Raw genomic sequence first — 22,920 nt, 5'->3', positions numbered from 1 at the left:
GGATTCGCTTTTTGTTCCAAATCGAAAGCCAAATCACATTAACTGAAAAACTTACCAAGGAGTCTTTTGAGACCTCATGGGTCAGTTGTTTGTTTTGCTCTCAAATGCATGATTTCAGTGGGTTTTGTTTAAAAAGGGGACCAAGTCATCAGATTCTACTGAATAGAGCTTTGAGATTTTGAGTAGGATCAGACCTAAACCTTGAACTTGTCCACAGTGAAAGCAAAAAAAAAAAAAATTCTATGTCAACACTAGTGATGAAAACTCAGCTTTTGCGTCATATTCTGTGAACTTTCACACTGGCGGGCTGCACAAAAATAAGTTCCTATTCTTGTTTAAACTTAAACAGTGTTAGATGAACATAAATGTTCCTAGGCCTTAGAGCTTAACAGGCACATATTTAAAAAGTTTAGATGCACAGTACCCTAACCACTAGGCTATGGGATATTCTGATATGAGAGGGGCTCCTGCCTCCCTCAGTCTCTCCTGTTGAAGCTGCTCCACTGTGTATAAATAATTAAAGCATCAGTTGGCCCGAGAGAGAAAGCAAGCCTGTGAATGACTCTATAGCTTGGTGATTAAAGCACTCACCAAGGCTGTGGGAGACCCAGTCCCCTAGTGCCAGTGAGTCTTTAATTATTTATCTAAAGTGGAACAGCTTCAAGTAGAGACAATGCGGGGCTCAATAAACTATCCCATAGTACAGTGGTTAGGGCACTCACCACTGAGGTTTCAAATCCCTTCTCTCCTTAATGTGGAGGGAGAATTTGAACTGTGGGACTCCCTCATCCCCATTGAGTACCCTAACCACTGGGCTCAAAGTTGAGGGAAATTCTTCTTGCTTCCCCTTTAGCTCATATGCGGGGCCCAATCTGCTAAGTGGCCTCTGAGCTCACTTTCTGGATCAGGCCCTGCAGGCAAGTTAGGCAGAGGAACTTATGTATTTTTTCAGATCATGCATTGCACTGGGATTTAGGCATCCAGATGCCTAGAGAGAGGCTGCAGTGCACATGCGTGGAGGCAGAAACATAGGCACCAAGGGAGCTGTTACTGGAAAAACTATAGGTGAAAAACTATAGTCTCTACGTAAAAGAATAAATGGACACAAATCAGACGTCAAGAATTATAACATTCAAAAACCAGTCGGAGAACACTTCAATCTCTTTGGTCACTCGATTACAGACCTAAAAGTGGCAATTCTTCAACAAAAAAAACTTCAAAAACAGACTCCAACGAGAGACTGCTGAATTGGAATTAATTTGCAAACTGGATACAATTAACTTAGGCTTGAATAAAGACTAGGAGTGGATGGGTCATTACACAAAGTAAAACTATTTCCCCATGTTTATTCCCCCACTCCCCCGCTGTTCCTCAGATGTTCTTGGCAACTGCTGGAAATGGCCCACCTTGATTATCACTACAAAAGGTCCCCCTTCTCCCCCCCCCCGTCCCGCTCTCCTGTTGGTAATAGCTTACCTTACCTGCAAAAAGAAAAGGAGGACTTGTGGCACCTTAGAGACTAACAAATGTATTTGAGCATAAGCTTTCGTGAGCTACAGCTCACTTCATTGGATGCATTCAGTGGAAAATACAGTGGGGAGATTTATATACACAGAGAACATGAAACAATGGGTGTTACCATACACAGTGTAACGAGAGTGATCTGGTAAGGTGAGCATCACTCTCATTACAGTGTGTATAGTCCATTATTTTTAGTGTCTAGCAAAATTATGAATTTAAGCTCCCAGGCTCATCTTTTGAAGGTGGTATGCAGGTTTCCTTTGAGGATGAAGACCGAGAGGTCAAATATAGAGTGATTGCTTTGTGTACACTCTCATTCTTAGATCTTGTTTAAAAGAAACCAGATACAATTTGATCAGCACAGCATTCCGAAAATTCAGAGAGATATCTTATTTGAACACTACATTTTTATCAGTTACAGTCAAACCTTGTTTATCAAAATGAGATGGGGGAAGTGAAAATAATATGTATAATCAGGGTTTTGGATAAGATGAAGACTTTTCTATGTATCTAAGACACAATTCAGAATAAGAATCAGTTTGACTCTGAATTTTTGGATAACTAGAATCAGGTTAAATAAGGTTCTCCTGTACTCTTTGGGTCAGTGTTTTGACTCCTGCACCTGGCAGCCAACATAATGCTGAAGAGTGCTGTCCTTATGTGGCACTGGCAGGGTACGAGCCTATTGTCAGACTACAAACCCATTTCTATCCTCTTTTCCATGTGGAGATAGACGACATGCCAAATTGTCATGTCTGTTTTTGCAATGCAGACACCACTCCATTAATCATTGAAATGAGGTTGGTTAATTCCACGTAGGTCACTAAACAACCATAAGATAGTAACAGCTTTCAGTCATTATTAACCTGCTCCAGATTTTAACTGGTTACCAAGAAATCAGTAACTTAGCCTCTCGTGGTGAGTAGTGAGACAAGGTGGGTGAGGTAATATCTGTTATGGACCAACTTCTGTTATTGGGACTGACGTGGTTACAACAACACTGCATATCTCATGGTAACGGACACAAAACCTCAGTTTAAAGCCATGGCTTGATAAAAGATCATGCTTATACAGTCCCAGATTTACAAACAGCAATACCACACTCCTTACATTTGTTTAAAGCAGGAATAACTCCACTGAAGACATGAAGCTACACTTGGGTAAAATCATTGTAAAGCGAGATCAGAATCATGCCCAAGGTCACATCAGTGTTCCCACTGGCCAGCTAAGGAAAATATGTTGAAGCTGTCAAAAGATAAATTATTACTTGTGGTCAATAGGAGAATCCATTCCTTCCGAAAAATCCATTATTACTTAGATGGCATCCAAAGTGTGCATAAGAAGTTATGCTCAACAAGACTAATAAGACCTGTCTCTTCCCCACTGCAAAGCTGTGCACCTATGGAAGAGTGTGTATTTTTTCATTTAAGCAAACAAATGGTAAAGACATGATTAAATTTAAAAAGGGAAATAACAGCTTCAGTAAATCTGTCCAGTTTGCAAGTACCCAGTAGTATTCTGTGTGCTATCAAGTGTAGCAAAATTATTACTGACTCTGGCTAATTGTTCTGCTCCTTTGCAACTTTCATTCGTTTCCCCATTCATTGGTAGTAACAAGGGGGAAAAGCTCATGTGTTTGTGAGAAACAATGTAGATATGCACCAGTTTACTCTTCAGGGAAAATATAATCAGGGGTTATACTGCTCATTCATCCTTTGTTTCCATATATTAGGTAGTTCATATTCATAGAAAATCTAGCAGGTCCTGTCCCTGCAATTGAATGGAATTTTCAATGGAATTTTGAATGCTGTTTGTTGCAGACTATCCTACAGTACTTATGCATGCCAAAGGAATATCTGTTTCTCAACAACAGCTTCCTGCCAGCCTTCTTTCAGATGTGTGGAAAAACTTGTTCTGTAATAAACAGGAAAAAGACCACTATTCTAAAGGCTGTGAAGACCAAGGACCATATTTATCTCTGGTTTAAGCAAGTACAAGTCCTGCAGAAATAAATGGAAGTTATTTCCACTTATGCTATGGCTGAATTTGTTCCCTGTGCTTCTCAATGGTAGACTTTCAAACAAAGCTGGTCACAGGTATTTTGGGATCCAGCTTCAAAAGGTTCCAGCAAATATGAAACATTTTGAAAGAAGCTTCTCTGTTGCCCTTATAAACATCAGTAGGAGCATAGAAAAGCCTTTATAAACATTCTTAAAGGACTTTTTAAAAAAAAGTTTATATTTCAACGTTCTTCTGTCCGAAATGTGTTTTATGTATGTCAAAAAGATACTGGCAGTGTTTCTTACAACATGGGGAGGTATGGGCCAAATTGACTTATGTGGGCCAAACTTTCATTTATGTTAGTTATGAACTTGATGCACTGTGCATGTGATATCACAGATTTGTAGTCTCCAGATTCTAAAATCTGCTTCTTCACTGATCTAGAGTTCAAAGAAGACAACTTCCAATATAAGGATTTGAGACAGGCTATGTTGATTGTTTTGTGACTTCTGTTTACAGGAATAGATGGCATTACACATACAGAACATCTATTGACTATGAACCTTGATAAAATAATTATTTTTTCTATAGACGCCCTTATATAACCAGTTGCTATGCATTCTTCTCTTACTCTGCTAAGCATAGAGATTTTCTGTTAGGTATTTTTACCTCATCTCTCATCCGTCTCAGCGTGTTTGTAGTACACCAGGCCACTTCATCCTGTCAATGTGGGGGATGCCGTTGTTTCAGACATGTAGGCAACAGCTCAATTTCCATATTACTAAAAGGAAATATAACCTGTTGCACATTTGTAAGAGGTTGCAGCAATTACATCAGCATGCAGACATGCTGGCACAGCGAGGCCACCCCAAACCATTAAGAAACCAGTTCTTTGGCAGAAGAATGGAAACCTAATACATTCAATAAAATATCTTCTATTGAATTAAACATTAAGGCTAATGAACTTTTATTATGTGCTGAAAAAAATGTCAAATTTTTAGGAACTGACCTAGAGACATTTCTATCTGACTCAGCATATTTCACCTGTAAATCTTCTCATTATAAAAAATTGTGGCCTCAATTCTTTTCTTTATTGGGATACAGCAAAGGAGGCTGAAGGCTGCTGAATGGATCTCAATTAGGAACATGTGCTATCTTAAGTATGAAAGTTCTTTGATTTGGATTTTAATTATGAAGCATGCTCGGTAGAAAATCTGGCTAACTCTACAGATCTGCACGTTAACAGAAACTCCCTGCTGATACATGGGCAGTTCAAGGAATACACACTTTTTATAAATACGTCAAGGCAGAATTAAGGATCCCCAATTCTCAGGGCTAGGCCAGTCCCACAATGGTTGCAACTAGACAGCTCTGAATTCTGCCACTGGATTCTTAATGGGCCCTACAAGTCCCTAAAACTCTTTCCCCACCTCAACATCCTCCCTATACCTGTTAAGAGATATCCGGACTTCCAGGAGGGTGATAAAGCCAGTGGTATGTTATGTCCAGATCTATACTTTATTGTGACATATAAATTCTTGTAAAAAGACACTTTATAAAAAAAAGGAAACTGCAAGGGTGTGTTTGCTGGAGTTTTTTAAACTTGTGTCAGGAAGCCAGGTTGGAGCCATTTCTAAGCAGAAGATCTACAGTGAAACACAATGAGACCGAGTAGCTTTAGGGATAATACTGTTATCCTCATTCTAATGAAGCTCCCTCCTGAGTGTTAGAAGAAAGTGACTTTCTCTGAATCTTTACCATAGCCACATGACAGCCCTCTCTTCCCCCCAATTCTTCCCATGGATGTTCCCAGGGAAGGGAGTGACACCCGAACTGCAAGTTTGTAATAGCTTGGCTTTTCCTGGAATTAGTGGTTCAAAGCTCACCCTTTTGTTCCAATCCAGGCTTAGTGTGGGTTGGTGGAGGGGAGAAGATGAGTTTGTGATGAGCTCTTACAAGCCAAGCTCCTCTCTGTTTTGGGTTTAAGTATCCCATGTGTATAAGGAGAGTTTTGCCTGAAGTCCTTGGCCAGAATTTCCCCGCCTTTATGTTTGTGTAGTATGCTGTGATCCAATTGGCTGCACTTCATTAGTGCCATATGTACCTAGTTAGTAAAGTATGGTGGGATCCTTTGGAATAAGAGACACTATGTACATGCAAAACACAAAGATCTGGACACAGTGTACATGTGTAACACATAACTAATTCATTTTAAATTTAGCAGAACCATACGCAGAATTCTTATAAATTCCAGTGTGGTCCCATCTTCAACTAGGCCTGCAGCCACAAAGCTATGTTTTTGTTTTGTTTCTGTTTTTAAAGAACAGCCATAGTGCTCTGTTTGTGCTGCTGATAGGTGGAACTATTTGACTTGTGGGCTGATGTTGTTTTCTGTTCTGAGATGTGCATGTCATTCAGAGCCAGAAAATGGGCTTTGTCTCTAGATCTGTGAGCAGAAAATAAAATATGTGTCAAATATTCCAGGTAGAATAATACACAGTACTGATGCTGCAGCTAGCTAAACAAGAAAATTGGATATTTTTGGATATTTTAAAGAGTTGAAATAAGACCACATTCTCTGCTCAGCACTGCAGTGGCAGTGTTTTAGTATATGTAGTCGTGTTTGTCAGATGCTTTCATATCTATGTAGCATGGACACCAAGAGTTAATTCAGCCCCCACAGAAGCAGGTTCAATTCCCATTATTACAGTTGTGTGGAAAGAATGTTGTCTAGTGGTTAAATCAGCAACCTAAGAGTCAGGGTTCCTAGAGACCATTCGTAGCTCCTATCTCTACCTTGCTTTTTGACCTTAGTCCCGTCACTTACCTGCCCCGTGCCTCAATTTCCCCCATCTCCAAAATGGGGTGATGATCCTGCCCTCTCATGGTCTTAATCCATGTTGTAAAATGTTTTGAGAGTCTCATGTTAAAAGGAGAAAGTAAGTGAAGAGTATTAATTTTATATTAGCAGATATTTACCTGTCCATAACATATCAATTGGACTCTTGTTAGTCTACTCGAGAAGGCACAGCCTGAAGGGAAAGAAATGCAGGCCATTTTATATTTGAACAGATGAGAAAGCAGTATTTACCAGTGCAGTGTGTCTTTGATAAATCTCTTTATTTGGAATGGCTGTAACTGTTCAGTAGTTACCTTAATTCTAGAATCGCAGTTGATTCCCACTAGCCAGACTGCTTTGGTAGGCAGTTCATTTTAATGCCTCACAATAGTGACAGTACAGAGCAGGGCCTGGGCAAAATGAAGTGGAAGTGATTTACTGAGCAAGCAATCCCATCACCCTCCTGCACATCATTTCTATGTGAAACATAAATCAGTTGGCTGATCACACCTCACAGAAGGAACAACATGATTAAATGATGGGGGCACAAAAAGCCACTTTGTTTCTCTGAGTTTGACATGCACTTTGGGGCATTCACTAAACATTACACTGTCTGGTAACTTCAGCTTGTCAACTGGATAGAGTGTAGGCACAAAGCACAGCCCAATATATCAGTTAAATGTATGTATTATGCTAAAGGTAATGTTGCTCTCATCTGCCTAATATAAAAGATCACTATGGTTGAGTAAGGAAAACTCTGGGTAGAATACTAACCACAAGTCACTCACAGTTAGAAACATGGAGGTAGAACTAAGTGTCCTGCCATGGGATTGCTGTTACCCATCTAGCCTTCCAGTGTAATTGAGAATACGCACACATGTAGTACCAAAGGGAAATATGACAGAACAATATTAATAAAAAAGAAATATATAAAGATCTATGTGATCTCATTCATGCCAAACTAAGAATTGATCAGTATGCCCTAGCAGATTTTGCTCTGTTACTTGGATGTAAATCTAGAGTAACTCCTTCAGTTTCCAGATTTACACCAGTGTTAGCTCAATCATAATTTGGTCTGTTATTTTAGACAGACAATATTCTGATCTGAGCTTAAATTCATGATTCAGAAACCTGTTTGATTTGCAAATGTTATTAAAACATGATTCTTTTAAAAGAGCAATGGACATAATGTTGCTTGCAATTATTTTACTTTATAATAGAGGATATTTCTCTCTGATTTTTTCTTCCCCGTTTTATTTTCATGTCAGCAAATGCCTCAGTGCAGACATTAGACTGCTTGGTACTGCACATCCAGGACATGTTCCATCTGATCCCACTAATCTCTGCTTTCCCACCCAACTCCTAAATGAAACAAGAACCTAGCTATCCCAGTCAGCCTGTAGAATTCACTGCTGCAGGAAATCATCAGTTCAAATAACTGAGACTGTGCTGTCTCCTCAGGACAGAAAAGGAAAGCAAAACAGGAGTTAGAATACTTACTAGCTGGAAGAAGAGGAGATACAGCAAGGAGCACCCAGTTTCAATATAGCTGCTTTAAGGTTGCAGTTGTCCGTCTCTGCTACAGTTAAAGGGTGGCCCCAGAAAGATATGAGAAAAGCATGTTGGGAAAAAGGTTCTTCAAGAAAGCAACCCTACACAAAAGAGAGGCCATAAGGTCCAGGTAGACGCTAAGGATAGAAATGTTTTGTTTTTGTTCTGTGTTTATACAGCACCGAGCACAATGGGGTCCTGGTCCATGAGTGGGGTCCTAATAGCTATTGCAATACAAATGATGATATCACCATCATATCACTTGCCTTTTGAAGCTTGACTTTTAGAAGAACAGGATAACTTGTATGTTAATAACACTTGTAGTTATATATACTAATAGAATACCCAAACCTCATGCTTCATGATATAAGGTGATCAGTGCAGGAGTCAGGAAGCAACATTTCCCTCCATGTGCAGCACAGATGAAGAGCCCAGTACTTGATGCTCCACAGGAAGTTAAAAACCACTGTAATGTCTGGTACAATGTTCTTGTGCAATGCTGTATATGGCGGTGAGGGTGGGGATGGTGTTTTGCTGGCCTGAAATGATCAGTTTACACATACCTGTTAATGTTATAGGTCTAGAAGTCAAGAGACTTTATAAAAATGATATCAAGACCTAGATTAATAGATTTACAGATTTTAAGGCCAGAAGGGACCATTATAATTGTGTAGCCTGACCTTCTGTGTAACACAGGTCATAGAAACTCAACTAGTATTTTCTGCCTCAAGCCCATAACTTCTGTTTGAGCTCAGGCATATCTCTGGCAAGATCCAGTCTTGATTTAAAGCCTGCAAGTGATGGAGAATCCACCACAACTCTAGGTGAGCTGTCCCAATGGCTGATTACCCACACTGTTAAAAACGTGCACCTTATTTTCTCTTTTTTTGCATGTGTGATTAATATGTACTGCCTATATGCATACATTTCCACAGTCAAATCCATCACATCACCCCTCTTACTGTCACGTGGGTGTCCATGACAGGGGACCATGAGGTGACTGGGAGACATGGGCCAAGCGGTGAATGCAGGGAAGTGATGGGTCACAGGATGAGGGACAATGGAGGAGGAGATGGGGGCAGTGACACAGCGGTGATGGGGGCACAATGATCTGAGACTGTGATGGAGGAGGTGATGGGAGGCTCTGCTGGGTCACAGTAATGGGGGCAGTGCCCCCAAGCAGTGAAGGGGCATAGAGATGCAGAGAACTGATGGAGTAGGTGATGTGGAGCAGTGATGGGAGCATAATCGCAAACCAGTGATTGGGAACAGTGGTTCAGGGCACTGGTAATGGGGCACAGGTATGGAGGAGGCAACATGGCGATGTCAGGCAACGTGATGTGAGGTAGGGAGCGGGGATGTGATGCTGGGAAGGGATGAGTCACAGTGATGAGGGAGGTGATGCAGTTAAACTGAGCAGCGATGGGGCATGGTGCTGTGGGACAATGATGGACCTCAGGGATGTGGGGAGGGGATGCAAGGCACTGACAGGGCACAGCGATGCAAGGCAGCATTGGCTGAGGTGATGCAGGGCACTGACGGGGCACAGCGATGCAAGGCAGCATTGGCTGAAGTGATGCAGGGCACTGACGGGGCACAGCGATGCAAGGCAGCATTGGCTGAAGTGATGCAGGGCACTGACGGGGCACAGTGATGCAAGGCAGCATTGGCTGAGGTGATGCAGGGCACTGACGGGGCACAGCGATGCAAGGCAGCATTGGCTGAGATGATGCAGGGCACTGACGGGGCACAGCGATGCAAGGCAGCATTGGCTGAGGTGATGCAGGGCACTGACGGGGCACAGCGATGCAAGGCAGCATTGGCTGAGGTGATGTGGGGTAGCGGTGGGGTACAGGGATCCACTGTGGTGAATTCTGCATGCCTGAGCATTCAGAGGGTGAAAGGCCTGAACTTTTTTCAGGCTGTTTGTGTTACTTAAAGTTCCTCAAAGTATGACTTCAGAAATGCTAGTGAAGCCACTCAGTTAACCAGTATGCATGAGTGCTCTTATAACTTAGCAAGCAGGGTGAGAAAGAAGAATGTGTCTCTCTCCACATTCGGTTTTTAAGTCGGAGTGTAATGCATCCAGAATGGCTTCCATCCTTCTGGTTACGGAGCCAACAGCTAGGGGTTGCAAAGTGGAGACCTGCTCAGCTACTAGATGATGGTACAGCTGGTGTTGCTGAAGCGAAGCCGTTTCAATAGTGCCACCTGTGTGCCAGTTGTAATCTAAAATGAGCTCTTCCATCAATGACGCTAATTAACACCACAATGTACATCCTAATATATCTCACTGAAAGAACACAACATATCTGGCTGTCCAAACAGGTTTAAGGAAATGAGGGTGATTTGTGTGTCTCATGAAATGAATTCGTCTAGTGTTATCTTGTCAGTTCCTCTATTAGTAATGAGTTAAGAGCAAACAATGTGCCAGGTGGTTTCTGAGACACAAAATGAAGCCAGCCAGGGCTTCTACCAAAAGAGTTTACATGCTTAAGCTCCTCTCTTGAAGCAGGTTCCCCACTGAAGTCAGTGGAGTTCTAGCTGGGTACAGGATTGCAGGACTGGGGCACAGAAAACAGATGACGGAACATACTGAGAAACCCAGAGGAGGGAGTTAATAACAATAAAAAATGCAAGCTGCTATTAAACTCACTGCTTGTGGGCTGTGAAGTTTCCCAGCCAGCAAGATCGAAATTCTGCAGGTTGCACACTCAAGAGTTAAAGGAGACATACCCATCCACTCTTGACACCTGAAGTAACACTTCCCTAGGACTGAAAGAAGGGAGCTGACATGACTGTACCAGACGGTCACCAGTAGTATTATTTCAGTCCAATAAAACAAGCAGATCACCCACATTCTGCACTCACTCTGGAAATTCAGAATCACTTCTTGAAAGCAGTGAAGTTACTCGAGCTATACACCTGAATCAATATTTGGCCCCAAAGTGCTAATAATTAAGACCATCACTAGCTTTTTACTATAATGATTTGAAGTGATTAAGTTTAGATATTAAGTATATACTGAATGTTCTTTATTTTCTCTTTCTATTCTGAAGTATATTTGGTGCTGTTCGAACTGGTGCTTATATGCTGTACATTCTGATGACCAAAGGCCTGAAGCAGTCAGTGTGTGACCAGAGTTTTTACAATGGACCTGTCAGCAAATTCTGGGCGTACGCATTTGTGCTAAGCAAAGCACCCGAACTAGGTGAGTACCTGCTCTCGTTTTTGTTTAATGTGCACATTTTGGGCAAAAGAGTTTATGCAGAAAACAGGCAGACCATTCAGTGCTGCTGAAACTTTTCAGTGCACTTTTCAGGCTTGTAAATAAAAAAGCCAAACCCCAAACCCCCATATTCCTCAGTCACTAGGCTTTAAGCTCAGTTGCGCTAAGATTAGAGCCATGAAAAGTTGAACAAGATGATTCCCAAACCCCTCAGGTCAATTCACCTTAATTTTCAGCAGTTTTGATTCAGTTTATGCAAGCTTGGGTTTTTACGTAGTTAACTCACGCTCCTGGGCTAACCCATGGCATTTAGCACAGCTCTGAGTTGGGGACATTAAAGAACCACATGAAGCCCATGCATTGTGCCCCTCCCATAGCTTCCCAGTACTCCTGAGATGATACAACCTGCTCATTCCCTGTGCTCCAAGCTAACTCCGTGGGCCAATGTGGAGGGCAAGTAGGCTCATGGCCCTGTACCTCACAGCCCCCTCTCTGGGGCACAGTGTACTACTAGGGGCAATGGATGGAGCAGTCTCTGTGCTCCCCCAGGCACAGGGGATCTTATTTCTCCTTGACTTTTTTGGAGGGTATTAAAGGAGGCAGAGAGACCTTTTGTGCCCTTGTTTTCCCCACTATTTCTGTACACCTATGCTAGGGTTAGGGACAACCTAACCCCTATTAGCGGTTCATCGTGGAAGTGAGAGTTACCTAGTGTTATCTGCTAGATTGGGGGCAGTCCGTCACCTGTTGATTAAGCAAAATATTCATGCTGGGGCAATTTCCTCTCCCATAGGAGGCGACTGACAGTGGCAAATAAGCCCACGTTGTATTGTTTTTCATTTATCTCTTCATAGGGTTCCTTGTTTCTCCTCTCACCTTATCTAGGGATAAATAAGCATTTATCTAATGGTTGTACTAGCCAGGGCATTGGAAACTTCATTCCTTTACTTTAATGATCATATACACAGGCCTCCTGCAAAATAGTTGGGCCTTGCCCCCTATTTCTAAATTTAGTACTTGTTTAGTTTGTTAGTTCAGCAGTGCTGGACCATGAAGTGCACTCTCAGATATAGGACAGGCACTGGCAATTCAAGCTTCCCCCATACTACCCTGCTAATATACCCCAAGCCTGATCTAGAAAGATGACATGCAGGACTGAAATTGTAGGTCTATCTTCGGTCCTTGGTCTCTGCTGAGATGGCTGATAGGTGCTAGTTAGTGTTTGTGGTTTTGGTGGTGTGGGCACCTAGTGACCATCAACTCATTGAACATAACTAAAAATCAGTTGCTTTTGGCTAGTCTGCTACCAAGCAGGGCTGGATGTCGGCCACTGAGCTAGTGACCATGACTTCTTGACTGAAATTGAACAACAACCAACATAGAGATATACATAAGATCTGATACATCCTCTGCTATGAGCTTTTCACCAGTAAAATGGCATTAACCTCAGTGGAGTTACTCTTCACTTACATCAGCGTAAGTGAAGGCAGAATCAAGCCCGTACTCCTGATGCAGTTTGTTCAGAATAAAAATAAAGTTTAATAGAAATTCCTAGAATGTTCAGCCAGAACAAAGTTATCCAGACTGGAGTATAAGGAGAGGAAGCAGTTGACTGTTCCATATGGCCATGGGAAACTACCCTAAAAGCCACCTAGGATCAGTAGAAATTGGGGGGTGGGGAAGGAACCAAAGAGGTTCCATCTTGAAATAGAAGTGGTTTTAGGTCTAGGTTCCTGGGGCTATTCAGCTTTGTGCAGCTGGTAGCTCAGGAACATACATATTAGTCAGCAGGTCAAGAAAACCTGATGTAACCCATTGTTCAGTGTCCCCCCTCTATGTGTTGTCTGCAGCAGAGATGAATCTGTTACAGCTTTCAGCCAGGATCCTTAAACTCAAACTGTTGAGGTTCACGGTTAAGCTCTGTAGGTCACAGGTTCAATAGCCAAGAATAGACATCATACTGACTGTATCCAGTGTCAAGGGAAAGTTGCAGCCTTCGGCTTATCACTGTACTTTGACTGATTACATGGAGACAGGTCCTGAACCCAGTTTAGAGCAATACACTAGATTCCTCCATACCTTATCTAGGCCTGTCCCATAAATAACCACGTGCAAAAAACTCACTGTTAGAGTGTACAGGGTGCCCCGTGTCTGAAGCGGTCAGTGATTACAGATAAACATTAATAGAGTGCTTTTCAGGGTCACTCAGCATCTGCCTTACTGTATATAAATCTGGAAGCCACACACAATAACATCAAGCTATGGAAGCAGGAGCCTTCAGGTCCCATTCTACCTCAGTTCTGTTTTATTTGTCCTTATTTTGTGTGTGTACACACATGAACATTGTGTGTTCCCCCCACCCCACCCCCAAACACACCAGAAGCTTAGTTGGCAGTTTGCTTCTTGCAGACAGAAAATAAAAACCTTTCCCATAGTATTGTAGTTCTTCCACCCACCCTCCTATTGGATGCAGATTTTGTAAATGGTTTTCTCTCCAGCAATTTTTGTAAGGCTATAAAGAATATACTTGCTAGAGTATGTTTAGTACCCAGCCTATATGTTTGCTGCTAATAGGACTTCTTAGTATGAGAGAGAATGGCCTTAATACAAAGTAGGGGACAACGGTTCAGCAGCCCTCCAGTTCACTTCTGAGACTGCAGGTTACTGAAACCTCACAGAGCAGCAGAATTCACTAAATACAGATATACAGCAGGAATAGGTTTGCATTTCAGCAGCAAACTCAATTCAGTGGATTTCAGATGAGCAATTTTATACAGCTCATGAGACAAGACACACAGCCCCCTTCATGCTGTTTCAGACTCTTTGGTTTCTTACTGTTTGAATTACATGAAAACCCACTTAGATTTGGTTTTGTTAAAATCAGGAACTATCTGCTACAAATGTAGGTGCTAACAAATGTGACTCAGCATTCCTGCACCGAATGAAGCAAACAGAAGTGAGTGGAACTGTAGCCTTAGTATGTAAGGCATAGGTTCAGTTCCACCCCTTACTAACGTTCGTCTTTTGGATTCTTCAAGGATATATGCACCTATAAACACACTTTGTGCTTCATGCTTGACACTTCCCCCCCATAAATCACTGTGTATAATAAGAGCATATGCATATAAATAAAATAATGAAGATCAGTGCAGTAGTGGCAAACAGCAGGAAGAGAGGAAAGAAACAGTAAGGGGAAGAAGACTAAAATATCTTTCTGCAGCAATAGCATGAGCATTTGGAGGAAAGGGATATGAGGTATTTCAAAATTACCTCGTTTTCTCTCTAAAACCAGGAAGTGTTCACACTTGCACTCCCTCTCCAGTGGTACAGGTTACATATACAGTAGCATTTTGCATAGTAATAAGGGAATGCAGCTGTTTCAGGTTGATTTGTATAAGTCTCAAGCATTCAGATACTTTTTCAGACTGTTTGAGCCTGTTGAGCCCGATGCTGTCACACTAGTCAGTCAATCCAGAATGACTCCATTGCCATTAATGGAGCTACTGAGAACAGAGTTTATTGACCTGAGTCTTAAAAAATGAGTTCAAACTCTCATGAGAGCAGGCTCTCCCTTGAGATGTCTGGTACTTCCTGCTTCAGTTTGGCTAGAAACAGCACAGGACTTTTCTTTTTATGATTTCCATTATTTAGTACTTTTAGTCAAGCCACAACCAGGAAGTGCAGAAATGTGGGGAAATGACAACCAATAGGAGAAAAAAGTCCCAGAAACTTTTCAAAACCTCAGGCCTGGTTGGGTGCGAGCTCTGAGTGAAGTGTCAGTGGAAGGTGCAATCAAGATTCTCAAAAGTAATTAGTGATTTGGCTCAGGTTTTTGAGGCATCTTAAATGGACCTTATTAAACTAAATTGCTGAGCACCTACTCCTGAAAATCAGCCCCATTGCCTATGTCCCAAGTTGGGCAGCCAAAAAACTGAGGACTCAAAGTCACTAATCATTTTGAAAAACGTGACTGTACTCATTGTTTTATGTTATATTCTCTCCACCTCTCCCCGCCCCAATCAGTACAGTCCCTTTAACAATTCTGGCAGTTATGTTCAAAAAATCCTGCTTGCATGGAGGGAAAAACCTAAAGCAGAAAAACCTAAACCTCTCTTGCAGAGAGACTCACTTTCTTTGTTTGTTAATGACCTTTGTGTAGATCAGCAGTGAACGATTTGACAATAGTTTGCTCAAGTCACAATATTCTTTATATAAACTCTGAAGACATGTACATTAAACAGATTTCTTAATAGTTACATAGACACAGAACTTTGCTACAAAAACATTTTTAGTATAGTCCCTCCTGTTCCTATTTATATTAACGCTGAGTGCCACAGGTGACTAGATATATATTGGTGAAAACGCAATGGCACAAACTCTTCCCTCAGTCACTCGTGACTGTCACTGCATTGTGTAACTCCACAGAGCCTGATTCATCTCTCACCCTACTGTAACTCCACCAGCAAACAGACACAGGAGAGGATGGGTCCATAAGGAGTTTTCTTCACTTTGTCCTATATGCCAGGATCCAGTGATATAAAATCTTTGCGCTCTGTGATTGGAATTTTCAAACCTGGGGGGTAGGGATGTCTAAATTTGGGCATCTAAATCCCTATTTAGGCACCTGAGCAGCTACCACTCTCATTGACTTTCATGTGAGCAGGGGTTGGAAAATCAGATACTTTCTTTCATGTGCCTAAATATAGGATTAGGAGTCTAATTTTAGGCACCTAGGTTTGAAAATGTTGACTTGAATTTTCTGCCTTATAACCTCAGGGACAACACATCGTCAGTCTTCCCTTACTATCATTAGCTTTTGGTTTGTTCAACGTGGTTTCCCGGTGTCTGTTAAATACCAGTGCTTCCTGAAGTTGCATCAGACCAATGGACATTGCTTGTGCTCAAAACGTAAAAACACAAGTCAAAAATACAATGCTTATGAGAGACTTTCACAGATTGCCTCTTGAGCAGAGAATGTCTCTGAATTAAGCAGTAGCATTTTAAAATAGCAGTTACCCATGCAACAAAGATTGGATCCTATGTTCTTTTCAAACAAAGACCCCCCCCCCCCCCCAGTACAGACAGTGTTTGGACCTGGAGTTTTTGTTTCCTATCATAAGGACAAAGGGACACTTGTAAAATCTGACTCTGGACATACATACAGAAGTAGTTTCTAAACTCCAGTAAAGTTATGGGGTGTTTAGATCCGAGGTTTTCATCAAAACACTACAATCTAAATAACTTCCCACCATTTTAAACCTGGCAGAACATAAGAATTATAAAGTAGTTTGATTTGTTTCTGATATTTTCCCCCCCCTCCCCCCGTCTTCTCTCTTACAGGAGATACAATATTCATTATTCTTAGGAAACAGAAGCTCATCTTCCTGCACTGGTACCACCACATTACGGTGCTGCTTTATTCTTGGTACTCTTACAAGGACATGGTGGCTGGTGGTGGCTGGTTTATGACCATGAACTATGGGGTCCATGCCGTTATGTACTCTTACTATGCCTTGCGGGCTGCTGGCTTCAGAGTCTCACGCAAGTTTGCCATGTTCATCACCTTATCACAGATCACTCAGATGTTGATTGGTTGTGTAGTTAATTACCTGGTCTTCTCCTGGATGCAACAGGGGCAGTGCCACTCCCACGTTCAGAACATCATCTGGTCTTCTCTCATGTACCTCAGCTACTTCGTGTTATTCTGCCATTTCTTCTTTGAGGCATACATCGGCAAAACCAGAAAAGCAAGGAAGGCTGACTAGTGGTATAAACAAGACAGAAGCCATAGCTCAGGGTCATCAAGAAAAACAAAATAAAAACAAACAAAAGAAAATGGCACAAGGAAACATGAATGGTGCAGCTAAAACTTGGCAGCTTAGGGACAGCTAGGTTGGTTTAAACCAGTAAGTTTATGATCCTATCATGGTGAGGACTCATTGAATTCTACTCCATCTCAAAGGACTGCTGAGGAAAGACATCTTCCTTCTTGTACCTGTCAGCTCTGAAAAAGGAAAGAAAATAACATTTTGTGGGAGAAAAAATAAGCGTTGTTCTTCCCCAAAGATGGAAGAAAGACTTTTATTAAAAACAAATTATTTCTATATCCTTTCTAATCTTTTTTCTGCATTAAATTTGAACAAAACAAAGCAGAGAGCAAACTGTTTGTATCTATGATACCAGTGCAGTTACAAAATTAAAACTTCATCCTAAAGGGTTGACGTGTTTAGCCCCAAAGTGAAAAATGAATAGCTATCTTGAATGTTTGTTATGGAAAGTCATTGAATTCCATTGCAGTAGTGAATTTAGTAGCTAAAAGATTGATTTCCCCACTCTGTACTATGCTGTGTATGCAGATCTGGTATGCAACATCAATGCTTTGAGCAGGCAGAGAGGAGCAGTAATTTTACAAGATTTTAATGTGATGAGATGTGCTGTTGCAATACATATCATATCTCAGAGAGTGCTTTTTCCAAGTGCATTTTCCAATCAAAGTCAAGGAATTTCTGCAGTAGAATAAGACAGAGGGTTAAATCAATCTCTGTTAAATTACCTCGGGCTAGCAACAGAGCAGTGGGTAGGGAGGGTAAGGGAGAGAACCCCAAAATATTTTTAACAATTATCTGTGAGTCTCAGATTAATCAGCAGTATAATATAAGTTGAAGAAAATGAAAATGGGGAGGAATCAAAAGAAAATCTAGATAGCTAGAGATAGGCACTCTCTCTATCTACAAAATAGAGCCCTGTGGTACAGTACATATTTTATATTTTTGTGAACTTCAGAAAAAGATATCTGCAACCTTAATAGCATTCGGCAGGACTGTATGTGACATTGGGTTACACTGTGTTTCTGCATTTGCTTCATGAGCAGTGCAAAGATGTTTAAAGTGCCCTCCTCTGGTCATGTGGAGATATTACAACAAAACATACTTGGAATAGTTTTTCTTGAGACTTGTATAGAAAAATTAGTCTAAATGAAATAATTTTGCTGCAACAGCTTAAGTCTAATGTCCGGAGAGAATTATCCTTAATTAAGAACAATCTGTACTGTAGCATCCTGCTGACCACTTAAGAAGACATCCTGTTCTCAAATCAGCTACAGATAGAAGAAAAGGTATTTCACTCTGAACCCCAGAGAGAGTTAGTTGATAAGAGCCATATTCTTTCAAAGAAAAGTAGATTGCATTATCTGTAATATTTCAGTCCTTACAAAGCCAAATAAAATGTGTACAAGTTCCTAGTATTTAAAAAAGCAAGTATGTAAACTTGATGTTAAATGTGTTAATGTAGTATTCTAAATTGTATCAGTTCGGTAGTTTAACTAAACAATTAGAAGAACTAGATGAACAGAATAGGGGTTGCTGTTCTGCATAGAATATACACAGCTACACCCATATACACGTTATGTGACTTGTCAACAAGAAAAAAGTCTCTTGGAAGAGTCACATTTTCTGGCTAATGCAAAAGTTGTCATTATCTCTCTTGCTTTAATTTGAGATTGTACAGTACAAAGTATTATTATTATTATTTTATTATTATTTTGGCTTTAATTGTGCTGACATTCATAAAACCAGAGCTGCGTAATATCCTATTAGAGATGACAAGGGCTTTCAGTGTCTCATTATGTGAAGAAGAAAAAAAATAAAGTTACATTCCGTATTATGTGAATGCTTTTAAAAGAATCAGAAAGTCCTTGGGGGCCTACCCATAACTATAACAAGCAGAAAAACAAGTTTACATGTGTGTTATGTAGGTTATTGATGTTCTGGCCTTATTTTACCGTACACAACCAACAGCAAAATGTGATATTCAGTAATGAAGATGACATGAACTTAAATTATAGAACTACTGTATAGGAGCTATTAGACAAAACCAATTAAAGGTGTAAACGATGGTATTTCACAGATTTGGAAGCAGATAATTATAATGCACAATAAGCTGTTTTCTCCTGCTTCATTTTTCCCTGGGCTGAAAGGTAGCAGTAACTGAAGAGAAGCAAAATAATTAAGGATGAAAAAGGCAAAATTAAACTTGAATTCAGTCAGAACAGAAGCATCAGAAGCAACAGAAGCCAAGGATTGTGCTGTTCAGATGTTCAGTTCTGTGTTTCTGTGGTCTCTAATCATTTCTATGCAGGCTGAAATAAAAAGGAGGTGAAAGTGATCCACATGTCTTTTGAAATTAGGGGTGAAATCCTGACTCCACTGAAATCAATGGGAGTTTGCCATTGACTTGAATGAGGCTAACATTTTCACCCTATAATGCCACTTCTTTTATCTGAGTAACGGGGAAAAATTGCATTCATTTTAATTTATTTTATGTTTATTTAAAGCCTCAGTAAACATTACAAATAAGAAGCTAGACCACAGGTAGGTAAAGTATTGTGGGCTAATCTCAGTGGTTTAACAGAGGGGAAATAATACAGTAGACTTTTTTAAAACAATTATTTCTGTGCAGTATTTTCAAAAAATATACAGCATTTTACACATTTTGTTTAATTTGTCAAGGTGAAAAACAAATGATACTGTATTTAAACATACAGGGCGAGATTCAAATCCTGGGAGCTTTGCCATTGACTTAAACAAAACCAGAATTTAACTCAGGGGGTAGTACCTTACTCCACTATGAGTACATCTACTCAGAAAATGAAGTTGCGAGTATAGCATGGGTAGGCATACCCATGCTAGCTAGATTAAAGCTAGCCTAGGAACAGTAGTGAAGACTGAACTGTCATTTGCTTTATCTGATGCCATACCATGGACTCATTTACTTATGTCCTATTTATATTGCAGTACTGTACAGTAGAATTTTGACAGATGAAGTTTCACTGGATTCAGATGTGATAGTCTCAATTCCTTTAAATTAGATTAAGTCCAAATACAAAAATCTTTGTTTTTATTTTTTAAAAACCACACATCCAATTCAAACTGTTCAAAATTCACGAGTCAGACGCTAAAAATCATAATTTAAAAATAATAAGTGATGGTTTCTTTTTCTTTGCCTTCATCATTTGGAGCCTTGGGGGGGTCACAGTCTCAATCTCTACTCTACAAACATGAGGACTAGAGACTTATCTTTTTTCAATGAAAGCTAAGATTCTCTTGTAGTCACATGACTCCAGGAGCTCAGACTGTAAGAAAAACACTAAGTATTGTAAACCTAGGATAAAATAATGACAGTTGGCAGCAGTTCATGGGATTTATTTGGCCTTCTGAAGTCAAGGAAGTTACACCAATTATGAATTCAGCCCACTGGAGCCAAATTCCGTTCTAATTTACACAAGTATAAATCCAGTATAATTTCACTGGAGTCAATGGAGTTACTCTAGATTTACACTCATGCAGCTAAGAGCAGAATTTTGTTCTTGCTAAGCAGTGATATTGTATAGTGACTATTTAAAGAAAATATTTTCAACTAGTTAATAAAAATGTCAAAAAGCAGGGTAAGTCTGAAAACTCTTTAAGTTGTGCCTGTGGGAAAATAACCCATGCTTACAAACATTTGTACATCAGAGTCACAAGTGATTTGTGTCCGATCTCCCAGATAGCGCATAAAAGCGACTGGATGCAAAGGAGAACTACTCCTATGGAGCCCACCGGGAGAATGTCACAGTAAACTAGCAACTGCATTTACCTTACAAAATAAGGACACAGCGATGCAAATGGAATACAGTCAACAAGCAACCTGAGTAGTTGGAATCATGGATTAGAATGTATGTTACGGTAGATATGACAAGGCAGTCCTGTCCTGTTTTCCAAGAGATGATAGTTACTGATAAAAGCCATTTACAAATCAGGGTGCAGGTTGGTGTTAAAATTAGGATATTAGATGTGAGAGGTTAAAATGTGGATTAGCAATCTTTCTAAAAATGAGTCTAATGTAAATGGGTTGTATCTATCCTATGTAGCTTATACTACTGTGGCTGGTGGAAAATGCTTTGGTGAAATGGTCTGTCCCTACACATTTTGTTGAGTAGTTAATTGCACAGTGGTTCCTTGGTCCCACTCAAGTGTTTGATAACTTCAGAATTGTTCTATGATTTGTTTTAGCTTGTGACCCTAAAGACTTGATTTCAGTATGTTTGTTCTCTCTCATAAAATAAAGTCTTGGGAGAATATGTTAGTTGACAAACACTTAAGTGAGCTAAACTCCTCCTGTATTCAGCTAATCAGTTTTACGTAACAGACTGTAAAACACAAATGATTGTGACTATGAAAACAGCAGCCTTTCTGGGCAGGTGCCAGTATGTTAGTGCAATGTGATGTATCAAAACAAATTAATTGTTTGCTTTCTGTCCTGTATTTCAGAACCACTTAAAACAGTATAATATATTTATATACAAATAAATATAAGTATACTTTATGTATAGTAATAAACTGGCTTTGATAGAGGAAGCAATTTGAATGGATGATGATGAACTCCAACACTGGTGTGATGTCTCTCTCGTTCAGGGCCTGATTTGAAGCCCACTGAAGTGGATGGAAAGACATCCATTGACTTCAGTGGGCTTTGGTTCAGGCCTTTAGAGTCCAGTCCTACAAGGTGATAAAAGACCTAAATCCTGCTAAGTACAATGGGTGTTGAAGATGCTCAGCACCAGGCCATGAAGACACAAAAGTCATTAATCCTTAGTCACATTACCCTCCCTAAATGAACTGCAGAAATTATAAGGAGAAATCTTCCATATTTTTCTATTATTTTATTTCTATACATCTTATGTTCATTTAATTAAAGACAAAAGGCCCAGATCCTGCAACTGGATACATGCCCATGCAGAGCTCCACCAAAGTCACTGTGGCTGTACATGGGCAGAGAGATCTTTACCCACTTGGAATTAGTTGCAGGATCAGCACCGAAGGGAGCCAAAACCACCTAGCAGGTTTCAAGATAACCAGCTATGCCAACCCAAGTTAGATCAGCTTTGCAGAGTGAGTTCTGCAGCTTGGGAGGTAATGGGCCTTTCCTAAAATTTCAATATCTCAGTGGAATGCTGCATTTTGCCAAGTCGATGTGTTTGAATCTCTTTGCTATTGGACATACAGCAGTATTCCCCTTACATAAATGATATTCCTAAGAAGTCCCACTTCTTGCTAATCCTGGGCAGCTTCAAATAGGCCCATCTGCCAAAAAACAAACCCACCCACGCCACACCTCTGATTGACTTTTCTGCTTTCTCAAAAGCCACTACACCTTTGGCTTCTTGGAGTATTAAACCTCAAGATAGATTGCTATTCAGATCAGATTAAATGTGTACAATAACTAGGAGAGAATAATAAGAGAAATAGCTTTATTTTGCCATTTTCAAATGGATATTTCACTACATAAAAGGAATTTTATTTTTTGGGAGGGATATTGCTATTCAAAATAAAATTTTAACTTTTGGCTCAAAATAAATTATTTTTCTGTGTTTTATTTTCTTATATTATCTCTTGGGGTAATAACTCTATTATGTGCGGTTATAGGGTGACATAGGCAATTCTTTGGCCATCAAACTATGGTGTTCCTATTGTATCTCACTTCATGCCCCGCCCCTACTATGATTTTTATACACATACACACACGCGCGTCTTTATTCTTACTGGTAATGGATTTCAAAAGGATCATAATCTTTTGATTTTAACTTTAGAAAAGCTCCATCCATCATGTTTATATTATACTAAAGGGTGGATTTAGGGGCAAGTGACCCAGGCGACCACTTGGGGAGCCAGGATCGGGGTGCTGTTTTTGTTGTTAGCAACAAAAGGGAAAATAGAATGTTTGAAGTAAAATGTTTCCGGTA

General features: G+C 40.3%; 1 protein-coding gene across 13 annotated transcripts in view; it reads left to right on the top strand.

Moving 5' to 3' along the window:
* Window positions 1-22,535, top strand: part of ELOVL6 (ELOVL fatty acid elongase 6) — a 184,280-nt gene extending 161,745 nt beyond the window's left edge. For all 13 annotated transcript variants that reach the window (XM_084625353.1, XM_084625354.1, XM_084625350.1 and 10 more), the window contains 2 exons: window positions 10,972-11,123; window positions 16,482-22,535. In XM_084625353.1, coding sequence (XP_084481479.1) covers window positions 10,972-11,123; window positions 16,482-16,906 — 577 coding nt within the window. In that variant the 3' untranslated portion in view covers window positions 16,907-22,535. The remainder of the gene's footprint in view (window positions 1-10,971; window positions 11,124-16,481) is intronic.
* The last annotated feature ends 385 nt before the right edge of the window (window positions 22,536-22,920 follow it).

This window comes from Lepidochelys olivacea (assembly GCF_965140295.1).
Source record: "Lepidochelys olivacea isolate rLepOli2 genome assembly, chromosome: 4".
In the NCBI taxonomy this organism is placed as follows: Eukaryota; Metazoa; Chordata; order Testudines; family Cheloniidae; genus Lepidochelys; species Lepidochelys olivacea.
This window is presented reverse-complemented; position numbering and strand designations above follow the sequence as displayed.